Source organism: Castor canadensis, chromosome 9 (assembly GCF_047511655.1).
Source record: "Castor canadensis chromosome 9, mCasCan1.hap1v2, whole genome shotgun sequence".
Lineage (NCBI taxonomy): Eukaryota > Metazoa > Chordata > Mammalia > Rodentia > Castoridae > Castor > Castor canadensis.
The window spans coordinates 13,480,536-13,494,891 of NC_133394.1; the positions used below are offsets into that span (position 1 = coordinate 13,480,536).

The following is a 14,356-nucleotide window of genomic DNA, read 5'->3' on the forward strand; positions in this document are numbered from 1 at the left end:
GTAAATTTTCAAGTTAAGGGAGCCCTGATAGAGTAACAGTTTAAAAGAGGTAGAAGATTTATTTAACATGCTAAGTAAATTATGTTAGTTACCAACTTTGTGAAAGAAAAAACAAAGATAATTTTCCCAGGTATTTCCATTAAAACTTGAAGAAATCATAGTATTTATAGGTGACAGGGTCACACAGTCTTATATGAGCTAATATAAACAAGCTCAAGTATGAAATAACCATATCCACAGATAAGCTTTTACTAAATCTTAGGCAAAAATTAATTCATAATTCCCTCAATAATCTTGAGTTTCCAGGTATTTGGATATTTGGTGAGAAAGAGTCACAGCATCTAATTGGAGAACCATTAAGGAAACAAGGGACAGATAAGATACTCCAAGAACTGCCCTTCAGTGTTGGGTTCATTCTTATTGTATCCTCATTCCTCTTCCCGCACACATGAGCCAGTGTCCCTGTTTCACTTCAGACAGGCAACATCTTCTAGTTACTGTTAACTGAGTTCACCTACAGTCTTGCTCTAAGCGATGCCTTCTCTTTAGGTTCATCTGCCCAGAAGTGCGAGGTGAGTCAAGTGCCTGCATAGCTTGTGTCACCTACAACTTGTAATATATTTTTGACGTATTCTGTTTCAGGGTATCCTTTTTTGAAAAAGTAGAAATAAAGTGACCAAGTGATAAATAAGAGAAAGTAGATACCTCTACAGTTTCTGCCACCAGTAAGATTAGAAGAATCCCTTTCTACTGAAGGCCACCTAGTAAATGATCGTGGCCTGGGATCATGGCTACTGAAAAACTGCCTTTCTGCCATCTCCCAAAACAGAGTAAGAATTCATATGAGAAAGAAATAGAGGAAACCAGGGTATTTGACAAATTCTTGCAATGTTCCTTGCAAGAAGGCAAAGGAAGGCCATGGCTTTCCTACACTTGGCATAACCATTACCATTTCACTACCTTATCCCTCCCCACCCTTAGCCCAAAAATGCTCCTTGGGGAGCACATGGAAAATATTTGTTAATCTGTTCCAAAGAGAGATGTGCTTGGTCCATGCCTTAAGGACCTTTTACAGAAGTTGACTGCTTTCCCATTTAAATGGCAGTCTGAATAGATTTAAGGGCGTTTTCTGAATTGCCACACGAGTTGTACAACACAGCTTTCACATAAAGAGGGACTTTTACTGGGAGAGGAATTAGAGTAGCTGTGCATTGAATATTTTGACTGTTAATATATAAGGTTTGGGGGGGGTGGGGGCAGAGGGGAGAAATGAACCAAGCCTTGTATGCACATATGAATAATAAAAGAAAAATGAAAAAAATATATATATAAGGTTTGGAGTTATTGTCTACAACAGTCTGAGGTCAAGCCCCAAATTCTTATCACTGTTCAGACTGCTCTAGGCCCCAACAACTGAGGCAGGGCTTAATATTTTGCTTATCTCAGAAAGCTGTATAATTTAAGTCTTGTGATGGTATGACCTGTAATGATGGCCTTCTTTGTGACAGTTCTTAAGGTCCCAACTGCTTTGGGCATGCTAATGCAGGTGATTTGACTGATGATATTTGCTTACATTTCTTAACTGAAGGGCCTTCTTACCATATTGTGACATAGGGAACAGTGATGAGGAAAAAGCCACCACACATTCTTTTCCCCTAATGTTAGGTAATGGGCAGTTGATCCAGCTGGAATTACAAAAACCAAAGACATGAAACACAAGAGCCATTAAAATCTTTGCAAGGATTCTTGGTCTTCCTGGAAATGATGGCAGTTGTGGAATAATTGAAACAAAGTCCAAGCAGGGTGTGGTGGTCTATGCCTGTGATTCCAGCACTTGGGAGGTTGAGGCAGGAGGATTATGAGTTCAAGGCCAGTCTGGACTACATAGCGAGAACCTGTCTCAAAAGACCAAAAAAAAAAAAAAATTCCTTTGTCACATTATTCTGATAAATATTGTGACAAAGATTCACAGTAATTTGTGACATATACTTGAAGCTTAAACAAAATTCTGTTCCAATTTTCAAGGAGGTAATTTGTTAACATTATCTAACCAACTAGATCCTATCTCAAAAAAAGAAAAATCTATGATGTTGTTTTCTTTGGCGATTACTAGTATTTTTTTTCATAACAGGATAAATAAATTATGTATTATAAGGTAATATATATGTATATATACATAAAATATTACATATACAAGTCTTTATTTTCATAGTTTAAACTTTGGTCCAATAGTAAGAATACACACATGTATATATATTATGATGACCTTTCAAGAAAATTCAGTCTGGAAAGTATTATCTCAAAAAATGTAAAATGAAGACCAGGTGTGGTAGCTCGCACCTATAATCCTAGTTACCAGGAGATCGGGAGAATGGAGATTTGAGGCCAGCTCAGGCAAAAAGTTCACAAGACCCCATCTTAACCAATAAAAGCTGGGCATGGTGGTGTGTTCCTGTCATCCCTGATATACAGGAAGCACAAATAGGAAGAGGGCTGTCCATAAATGTAAGACCCTCTCTCAAAAATAACCAAAGCAAAAAGAGCTGGAGGTGTGGCTCAAGTGGTTGAGCTTGTGCCTAGAAAGTGTGAAGCCCTGAGGTCAAACTCCACTACCACAAAAAGTAAAAAATGCAAAATGAAAACAAACACTGATTTCTGAGCTTGTTAGGCAAGCAAGCGTTCATTTTGACAAATGCCATTGGCTCTGTGATATCAAAGGGGACAATGACAGATGAGAAATTATCTGAACTAAGATAACTGAGAAAACTAAGTCTTCACAGACACTTTAAAATATCTGTACATTTTTATTTTTAAAATTGCAATTGCTAAAAATCTCAGCTACCAAATGTGTGATATTGATATAATGAAACTCACATTTTTCAGCCATGAATTTTGATTGTGATAAAGTTTCTTAGAACATTTCCTAGGTTTGCTTTGGTTCAAAACTGGTTAGCTTGTTTCCTCCCTGGTTTGTATTTTCCTCTTCTTCGAAAGTTATGAACTGATGGAGTCGTTTAAAAGAAAGTTCTCTTGGTAAGCTACAGAATCAGTAGTTTTCATTCCAACACTGATGTGCAACCAAAATGCAATTTCAACTCCTTTTTTTGGACTAGGTCCTTGGTGCCTGAGGAGTGCAGAGCCACAGTGCAGCCCGCACAGACCTTGACCTCGGAGAGCTCCCGGCTCTGTCGGAATGGCTACTACACCCCCACGGGACGTTGCTGCTGCAGTCCAGGCTGGGAGGGCGACTTCTGCAGAATCGGTTAGTTTTTCTGATGTCACCAGAAAGACTGGGGATGGGACAGCCTTAGAGACTTCAGTCTTTCTAGAATCATCAAGTGTGCAGAAGTGTTTAGCCCTTCACCATAGTTTCTGAACTTGCCAACAAAATCTTTCATGTAAACTATTCACATATGTAAGTTAATCGTGAACATAAAAGACCTTTAAATGACTGAGTCCTTTCAAAAAAGGACAAAATGAAAACGGCACAACTAGGTCATCTCCATGGGGCGTCTGTCCTGAGTTCTGAGCATGCACACCGGCCGATGACTGGGTGTTTGCCAAGCCCCTCTCCAAGGGCTAGCATTTTTCAGACACCCCATAAATACCCTCCCTCACTTTACTGTTTGCTTTCTGGCTACAGCTCACTACAAACAGGGTATTTCAGTGGGTGTTAGTAAATAAAAGGGGAAAACGCAATTAACTAGAGGCATATTATAAGATTTTTTTATTCTGTTTCTCACTCCCTAGTGGGCCATCAACTAGGTGTGCAGCTGCTCAGAGAGCGAAGGAGACTTATTCAGGTTATTCTATCCCTAAACGTGAGATTTCCTCATTCGTGTGCAATGTTCAAGTTCTACTTGACGTGACGTAACAAAATTGGAAAAATTTTAGAAGCTTGGAGTTTAAGATATGTATGTTAAAATGTGTATCAACAAGCAGCCCTTATATTTATGTGTGTGACTAGAAATGATTTTGATCTCTGCTATTTCACACATTAAAACTCCTCCGGCCAGTGAAAACTAAACCTGCAAATTAATATTTAGTCGTTTTCTCAACCCATAAATTCTGTCTTTCATTTGGTCTAAAGATATAGTCCTTTTTAAAAGTTATCACCATAATTTGTCCACTTTATACACTGTCTAACAAAAATAACATAAAGTCACATGCAGGATAAATTTTTAGCTTTAATTGATTCAGCAGTTTTTGTGATCAGTACTGTGGAAAGTGCTAGCATGATTACAACTCAACAGAAACTAACTACTTACATTATTTAAAACAAGAACTTCTATCTTTCTTACCCATTTGCTGTTTTTATTAGTTGAGCAGAAAAATAAGAATCAATGTTAAGTGTAATCATACTCAAATCCCTGATAATATGTTACCCCACTGGTTCTTTTATATAGAGTCCTTTCTGTTAGGTTCTTGACACTTTGTGTAACCTCTGTGACACCTGGAGTAATCAGTTCACAAATACTCATTGAGTGCCCTTAGTGAAACTATATTTAAACTAAGGATGAACAAATTATTTTGATATTTTTGGCATTACACATACCTTAGTAAATATTAATAATATGTGACATAAATGAAAATAGACATTCTTTCACATTTAGTTTTTTCTACAGTAAAGTACTTTAATTGCTTCAATTAAATTTTCCCCTTTCTAACTGAATTTAAATATTTTTAACAGATGAGATAGTCAAAACCATTTTATGAAAGTAATCTGGGATATTTTTGACCCATATAAGAACCTTATTCATATGTACACATGCACACATGGTTTACTCATCCCTCACAAATTTAAAAGAGAAAATTATCTGTTTTCTTCTTTCTTTTTTTTCTTTCTTTCTTTCCTTCCTTCCTTCTTTCTTTCTGTCTTTTTTTCCATGAGTAGGCCATAGACTCTTAGATTTTAGTTATTTTGGCTGTACTAGAGCTTGAACTCAGGGCCTTGCTCTTACCATAGGCTACATATACCCCAGTTCCTCCTGGAATTTTTTGATTTCTACTAATGTGTTCACATTAAAATATCTCCTATCAATAAAAGTTAAAACTCCAAATTAATATTTAATAGCATTCTTAACTCATAAGTGCACTTGGAAAGGTGAAAATGACCCTGACCCCTCAAAGTATAAGGAAATATATTCAAAGAATTTGATTTGGTCTACTATGACTGTACTCCCCCAGATTAATCTTGTCAGTAAATGACAATTTATATACCAAAGGCTACATCTACATCTCATTTTAGCAGTAAATCTTTACCTTCTTCCCCACCTGTATTGTAGGGGTCAGAAGTTTTTAATGAAGAATGTAGAGTAATCTTAAACAAGACTGCTCAGAGTATCCCTCGCTGGCCACTTGCACTCAGAGAGCCATGAACGTGCCATGCACCCTCGGAAGCAAAGGGAAGCAGAGACCCAAAGGTGTTCCTTTGACAGACATCCTAGCCAATCTAAATTCAAAACTGACCTTACCTCTGCCTGTTGGAGCTGCTGTTGCTCCCCCAGTGAGGCCTACCCTAGAGGAATGGGAACAGAGTTTGGAAGGCCCTCAGTTGAAATGTCTTAGTGGAGCAGAGATTTGAAAACACTGAAGATTTTGTGTTACAAAAAGTCAAATCTGCCAATAACTGATATGAGTCCTCCTGATCTCTGCTTCTCTAGAATTGTCTCCCGTTCTCTCCTGGGTTCTGACTCCCTAAGTCTCCATAGTTCTGAAACCTTCCTTCCTCTTTGCTGCTATCAATTTGCAATGGGATTTCTGTGTAAAGTACTCCACACGAGGAAGTACATATTTAAAAAAAAAAAAACCCATCTGTTTTGGGCCACACATAGAAGGGTTATGAGTATATACGTGCATAGGTGAATAGACATGCCAGCTACACACGGAGGATCTGCACATTTCAGGAAATTGTTTTAGCTTTCAGAACATTTCATGACTATCTTCCTCCTTCTTTCCCTCCCTTTCCTTATTCATCAAATATTAGTTGACCTCATAGCCAGCGCTATCTGTGACACACAAAGAGTGAGCATATGATGTTGTTGTTTTGTTTTTTCCCAGCAAAATGTGAGAAAGCATGTCGTCATGGAGGTGTCTGCGTCAGACCGAACAAGTGCCTGTGTAAAAAGGGATTTCTTGGTCCTCAGTGTGAACAAGTGGACAGAAACATCCGCAGAGTGACCAGGGCAGGTATTCTTGATCAGATCATTGACGTGACCTCTTATTTGCTGGATCTAACAAGTTACATTGTATAGTTTCTGGGACTATTTGAATATTCCTTTCCAGTGGGCATTTATTTTTATCCTGTCATTAAAAAGAGAGACTGTTATCCTGCTATACACTCCTGTGATTTCATTTTCTTTTATTAATTTAAAAAGAATTCTCAGAAATGTGCAGATCCTCTGTGTGTATGTTGGCACGTTTGTTCACATATGCACGTAGACGCTCACAAACCGTATACGTGTGGGTGCATAACAGATGGGTTTTTTAAATATATACTTCCTTGTGTGGAGTAATTTACACAGAAATTCCATCAAATTGATAGCGGAATTTTTATGTCACCAGAAAGAGATTATTTAACTTCCCAGGAATTTTCTGTCTATAATTACTAAAGTCAACTTTAATGGAGTTTTGAAACGTTACTGTGCAATCTGTTGGATCTAATAAAAAAAAGGAATTATTTTTATATTAAAGGTCTATAATGTGAGAGAATGTTTCAGGGCTCCCTGATGAGTTTCTAAAATGAGCAACTTGATATAAAATTGTAATCTTCATTTTATCAATGTATGCCATGGCAGAATGTTACACACCTACTATTCATTTGGCAGAGCAATCTGGTTACTTTGACTTAGTCTCAAAACTGTTTTCCAATGCTTTGTAATTAAATCATAACAACATATTCTAAAAGCGGTCTTCCTAAAAGGTCTGTTTTTATTGTATATTATATTTAACAGTAGGCACTGGGTTTGTGTTACATATTTATATTTTTTATTTTATTTTTATAATATAGACATCACCTAGATGAAACACCTTTACCCTGTCCTGTAAAAAACTAAAGTTACATTTTTCACCAACTTAATTGGACAGAAGGGGAATGAGAAAGCAAACAGTCTTTAATGTGCTAAGGATGTAATCTAGCCATGTATCCTTTAGCCAGCATATAATTGTTCATGATGGATGAAAAAGCAAGAAAACAGCCAGTCCTTATAAAATTCCAGCCTTAAACATTTGTAAAGTGCCTCTCACTGTAGCGGGACAGTCAGGTATATGCAGTTGAAATGTGGCAGGCTTCACACTGAATCGAACCTCACTAGTATAGAGCTCACTTCTTCTTAGCAAATTTTGGCTGTGTAAGCTGTCACTTGTACAAGTTTTTAATATAATAATTCTTGCTAAATAAGACTTTTAATGTCCTTCCGAACTCAATGGAATTCCAATGGTTAATGTATCAATGGATTTTCTGTAAATGTTCTTAGTTCAGGTTTTTTAAAGAAATGACATGTCATTCTAACTTAAAACTGCAAAAAGTCTGGTAGACATTTTTCTTAATAGTTTTCTAGACCACCTCTCCACATTTGGATTTTAACAAAATTATAAGGCCTCTTTGCACAACTGACAAAGAACATCTACTCAAGAAAAGCATATGCTCACTGCAGAGATCCTTCTGTAAACATTCATTCCCCCAAAACCTAAATTGTAGTGCTTACAGATTAATGCAGCCCTGGCTGACACTCCAAACCTCCTCCTTACCTCAAGGAGCATGAGCCTCAGCTTTTTTAAAAAACAAATCTTGTAGCTAGTATTTCCCTATTGTTTTAAAGTGAGAGAATTGCAATTAAAGCACAGTGAGCATTTATATAGAAACCACAGTGCAGAAAAGTTGGTTAAGTCCACTGCTCGTCTTCCATATATGATTACTTAAGTTTCAAGTGACCTCATGCCAAATGGAAATGGGTTGAGAAATCTTGGTTCAGTGCTTAGTGAACAATAGCCTGCATTAAAAAGTGCATGCATAATTCTGCACAATTTAGATTCAATTGACAGTCTATTCAAAGACGTCCCAGGATTAAATGAGCACAGAGACCAAATTGCCCTCTTACCCCAGAAAGGGGGTGGTCCCTTCTAGCCTCACTAACACTTCATTGGCCCAACAGTGTGACAAATCTTGCAATGAACCATGCAGTCGCCTGCATTTGTAGGTTAATAGCAACCTTTTGTCTCCATTGCTTTCTCTTCGTGGCCCTTTTACTGAATTCCATCACAAAAAGTTTTACAATTAAAAAAAAAATGTCCTGACAACCATTTTTGTAAATGAACCTTACCACCTAATCATCCCTTATTCAACGTGGGTGACATTAACAAAATGTGAACTTCTTGTGTGGGAGCCAGTTGTCTAAATCTGTCAAATGGTGCAGTTTTATTACACATTCTCCCCCATTCATCGTTTGAGTGAAAACAATAAGGATACTGCTATATATTTAGCAAGATCTTAAAAATCAAGCTCTTCTTACATCTTTAACCTTTCCATCTCTTCCCCAGAGAAAAGGTGTTCTATTGCTATTAGTTCTGCTGTTTAAAATAATCTATATTAAATTGACCAAATCCAGATTCTCTTATATAGCCCTTTCCCAAGTCAAAGGGTTTCAAATGACTTAGGAAAACATATGTACCCCAGGTGTCATTGACTTTTCTATTGTGAGTTGTTAGAATAAAAGACCACATTCTTCTAGCAAGAAGACAGTAAGGTGCATGGATATGAAAACCAAGCAAAGAAAGTAAAGTCATTGAAGTCATTCTTTGTGTACTTAGGAGAAAAGCAGAGAGTAAAGGCAAATTGGTTGCTACATATTTTAAAGTAAGTCACCAATTCATAAAACCCTCTGACCCTTTGTTTTGAGTAGATTTTTTTAAACTGTATGACTATGGAATTATCTTCAGTGATTCATGATAAGAGGAAGATAGGAACTGGTTAAAAAGTATGAACTAAAGAAAAGTTATGGTTTCAGCACATTAAAGGCAAAATATATCCAGCTGGTAAATCACATACTCTAACATGGAAAAACAAAATGTCACTGGTATGAATGCAGGTGTGTAAGAAAAGATGAAGTAAAGGAGCAGACAAATGTATATTAGTGTCCCCTTGTCTGTTTTAGAGCTTAAGTTTCAAGTGTCATTAAGTGTGAAATGATGATAGTATGTTTTATTAAATAGTCAGAAATACCCTTCCTACCACTGTTGCTGCCGACTTCTTGCCCTGGTTTGTAGTACCTTGCTCTCTTGACAGTAAAGATGATGATAATAATGAGAATGAGATGAAAACCAAGTTGGTGGATCATTAAAGTGAAAAGGAAGACAGTCTTAAGAAACTTAAGTGAAGGCAAAAGTGCTTCACTTAGTATCTTTTGTTCTTGGAATCTTATTTCAGTGTAGTTATTATAAAATATATTTTTTATTTTATCAAGATAAATACTCAAAAGTTTTCTCAGATTAATAGGTCTATCTTATAAAGAAAGAGCAAAGAAACCTACATATACAGCATATATACAGAACCCAGCTAGAAAACAAGTTTTTGTCATTTGCATGCCTCAAAAGCCACTTCTTCCCTATTTGTTTATTTGAAAATAATTACAGAATAATGTACAGATAATTTTAATTCATTTTTTATCTTACTTTGATCTCTGAATCATAAACTATACACCAGGACTGGAGGTAGAGCTCAAGTGGTAGAGCACCTGCTTTGCAGGCATGAAGCCCTGAGTTCAAATCCCAGTCCCACCAAAAAAAAAAAAAAAGATTTCATAAACTATACAACAAGTCTACTAGGTATAAGATAATGAGGTTGGATTCTTCATCTAGGGTCTTTCAAACTATATATTAATTTAAACCTTTATAGTCAAATTTTATATCTTAGCTTTGATAAACAAAAGAGAAACCAAGTCTTAAATTTTTAAAAAGGAAAAATAAGTATACCAAAAGACGTTGCCATTGGCCAATTAACAAACTATTTTTGAGCATTTAGATAGCATGCTACCTATACTTCTCCCTCCCTCTCTCTCCACCCCACCTTTCTGTCTTTACCTCTCTCTTTTAATTTCATCCCTCTCTGGCCCCTATTTTCTGTTGATTTTCACTAAATAGACATGGCCACAGTATTGCCATAAAGAAGGTGTCCTGAGGCAGAAAATTGGAGCTTTTGTTGGTTCTCATCTTTTCTCTATTTTCCTGAAGACTTTTTTAATACCACATTGGCTCAAGTTCTATATCATGAACAATAGAAATAATCTACTAGACTGATCTATTCCTGTTATTGAAAGAAATGATGAAAACCACACACACCTGCCAGTACAGACGCCCCATGCCACCCCTCTATTGCAGCCACAAGAAAGACATGGGAAATGGCCCCAGTCAACAGCTTGAGCCAAGGGAAGGAAGCATTAGTAGCTATTTCCTCCCCAAGCAACAGCCATCTCTTTGGAATCTACTTTGAAGAAGACTATTCCAAATCTATGAGGAAAAAAGTAAGAAGTAGTTCCTCAATGAAGACTTCTTCTTTCCCCATCCCTGGGATGAGATTTGACCTTTCAGAAAACTCAGACCAAATGCTCATGCCCAGAAAATATTAGCATTTACATATTTTGTACTGGTGTGACAGAGTCAGAAAGTGGGTAGTCTTTTACCAGGAATGCTGGTGGCATGCCATCACAATGCTCCTCTTTAGAATATCTGAAATACATGTTTGCACCTTACCTTCTTTCTCTTTGTCACACCAGTATAAACTGGTCATGTCTCCAATAATTAATATGATCTCAAAGTAGATGGGAAAGCTGAGATGAGAAGCTTTTAGATATTAAAAACATGATCACCAAACACCAACTTTAACTTTCTTCCTCTGGAAATTGGCTTCAAATAACTTCTTAGGAAAGTGAGATGATTCATGGAAGTTTAAGGAAGCATTGGTGAACTGCTTTCTTCTCTGTCATAGTAATGGTCTGCCTACGTGCTATAGGGAGGTTTGGTCATTTATAATAAGATTAACATTTCTTAAATTCCTCATTAAATATGAGCCCAAAATACATTCATCATTTACCTTGTTTCACCATACCATTTGGTAGGATATATATCAGTCAGTTGAAAAAACAAAAATAAATAATGGATCCCTTATAACCACATAAAGCCTATGCCTAAACCTGTTATTCTTTTTTTTTAGTCAGATAACAGAAACATTAAAAATAATGGTATCAATTCAATATTTATTCTAAGGTTATCGGTCATGTATATCATAAAGTCAAATATCATTTTTCATTCAGATTTTACTCTTTTAGGAGGAATATATAGATTATTTATATTTATGTGTAAACTCAAAATATATATAAGTTAGCATACATGTATGGTATGTTATCTCAGTTTACTATAATCTTTCAAGTAAAAAAAGGTTAGCACCTATTACATATAGTACAGAAAAAAACTAAACATTAGCAGTGATGGGACATTCATGACAGCTAAGTGTAACATAAGCTTTTTTTCACAGTTAGAAACTAATTCTTGAACATTTGTCTCTGCACTAAAAAGTGAACCGTATTTTCCATTCACATTAATGAACAAGGTATGATCAGGGTTCTTACGGTATGTGACAAAATCTGTTTCTTCATATTATTAATGACATTCCTGGAATAAATAAGGAGTTCATGTACAATAGGGTCCATTTCTTAATACTATTATTGAGAAACCAGCTGATAACCCTAAAAGATATCAGATGTTTCACACATCTCACTATAGTCACAGGATATGTTTGGATGTGCGTTTCATCAAGAATCATGAATTAATAAGATAAATGGTACTAAAGTATACTGCAGAATTTTTGGAACTTGACTCCCTAGGACATGATGCAGTAGACCATTTAAAAGAAATCCATCTAATCACAGTGAAAAAATAATGAATAATTATAATTAATAAGCATGAAAAAATACTGAAAGGAAAAACTTGTGTCTTCCTTAGCTTTTCCTGTGATTAACTTTGTCCAGTTTTAAAGAATGATTATCTGTTTCATTTTTCTAACATATTTTGGCTTTCTCAATTGTTCATTTTCATGTAAGAGTCAAATGACTATAGGAACAATTAGTAAAACAAGGTACAAGTTTAAAGGGTCAGAGTTGAAGGATTAAGATTTCTATACATGTCCCGGAAGTAAGTTTTGGGCTCCCATAATTACTCTGAGTTTGAAGTAATCTGATTTATTTAATCAAGTTACACAATAGGAAGTTCTCTTTGGCTGGTCTTCTACTGTTCAGCTAACCATCCATTCATTAACTCAAAAAACATGTACTGAAGTGCCTAGCATGATTCCATGCTGTGGAAAAGGCAAGGGCATTTACAGAGGTGGGGTTTTGTGAGCTTGCTGGGTTTTGATCAACATGCTTGAAGCAAAAAACAATTTCACATCCAATTTGTTCCAGCTCTGCCCAACATTAAAATCCAACAGTAAGAAATGATACAGATGGCCTAAAGTATGTCTGTGTGTATCTGTATGTGTGCACACACCCATGTATATATATATATTTATCTATCTGTAAAAACACTACATATGTATACACACTATCTATGTAATATATAATATATGTATAATGCATATAAATTCTAACAAGTGAATTTGTGTTATCTTTAAAATAGAACAATTGTATCTTGAAGTGGTAAATGCAGAGAACTGGTTTTATTGTTGATCTGTGGATTTAATGATTTTTAGGTGAAAAGGATGTTTTAAGTGTATAATTTCTTTTCTTAATTTAATATATTTATGTAAATGCATGCTTGAAATTTGGTTAGATTGGCTGTGTTTTGTGTCTTTTAACATGATCAAATGTATTAAACGTTTATCTTTTGACTTAATGTATATGTGCTATTTTGAAGCTCATTTTTACTTTCAAATCTAAAAAGTTTTTTCCTAAATGTACAAACTGATTATAAATACCAAGTTTTAAATATTCTATAACTATAGCCAAGCTACTTCCAAATATTCTTGTCTTTTGTCATTTTTCATGTTCTAATTTTAATATCTTTCCCCTCAAATATATGTAAACACCAGGGTCAGCTTCATTGAGTAGACATTAGACAGCCCTGAAGATGTCCCATTGACTTAAAATTGTTCCAAGTTGCTAATGACTTAAACCTTATCCTTTCAAGCAAGAGCCTAATAAGTAAAGAATACAGGAGAACATTTGGGAAACCAGGTGCCCACAAGGAAAGGAAGAAGCATGTGGTAAGGGGGTGTTGGGGATAGGTGGGTGCAAATACCCCAGAACTCTATAATCTTGCTACTTGGCTTCCAGCTAATTCTAGCAAGAGTAAAAGTTCTGATTTTTGAACATGAATTTACAATCTGTTAGAAGAGCAATCTGTTTCCCCCTAACCCTTTTTCTTCCTGGAAAGTTTTATCTCATTGACTCATTGAAAGCAAAAGCTGTCTCTCTGTAAGAGGTCATTAGTTCTAAGAGAGTAAAATGTGTGACAAGGTTCTCATGCACAAAGTGTCCCAAAGCTCAGGTGGCTTGCTAGAAGTTTGAAATTAGGCAAAGTGACACCAGTGTCCTCTAGTTGATTTCCACAGTGGCCCAGGGAGCACCGAAGTCCTCCTTCAGACATTGCCCTTCCAGCTGTTATAAATGCATCCCCCGGCTCAGCCCAGAGCACCCTCTATCTCTCCTGCATTGTCTTCTGCTTTTTGCATCCCTGGCAGAGATAGACTAGTTCATACATACTTGAACAAAATAATATCTATGGACATATACATAGTCTAGCAATGGAAGTGGGTTCTTGCTGTGACTAATCTCTCTGGGTTCCTTCCCTGTCCCTCATTTGACTTGTCACCTTTTCCGTCACCAATGAATTTAAGATCCCTGTGCTGTAAACTCACGAAATGATTTCCATGTCCCCCTTTTACCTCCTCGTGGATAAATCTATTAATAAGACTGACTTAGACACAGCTAAAGAGAGAGATGATGATTGGAACTACAAGGGGTGTGATAGTGGTGGGGCACATGCGTGCAGCATGCACAAAGCTATGGGTTCCATCCCCAGCACTACAAAAATACTACTACTAATAATAAATAAAAGATGAAAACTAAATAAAAAAGGGACATGATGAAATCTTTAGAACACATGAATAAACCACAGCTCAGATTCCGTGCTCACATGAGGTTAGAGAGATCCTACTTCCAAACCTGGTTACAGAGACCTTACATCTCCAAGGTGATAGAAAGGACATTGTTCCCACTGTTGTCACTGAGAATTCTCACAGCTCACATTTGCCCTCTTACAACTATCAGCTACCAGTTTCCCTGAGGGTTGATGTGACATATTTGTA

General features: G+C 36.2%; 1 protein-coding gene across 2 annotated transcripts in view; it reads left to right on the forward strand.

The window, feature by feature from the left end:
• Hhip (hedgehog interacting protein) overlaps positions 1-12,882 on the forward strand; it is an 85,734-nt gene extending 72,852 nt beyond the window's left edge. The window contains exons 12-13 of one of the 2 annotated variants that reach the window (XM_020155320.2): positions 3,114-3,262; positions 6,061-12,882. In XM_020155320.2, coding sequence (XP_020010909.2) covers positions 3,114-3,262; positions 6,061-6,254 — 343 coding nt within the window. In that variant the 3' untranslated portion in view covers positions 6,255-12,882. Of the gene's footprint in view, positions 1-3,113; positions 3,263-3,750; positions 6,036-6,060 lie in introns of those variants that run through there. The other variant, XM_074041210.1, reaches the window with a different exon arrangement.
• The last annotated feature ends 1,474 nt before the right edge of the window (positions 12,883-14,356 follow it).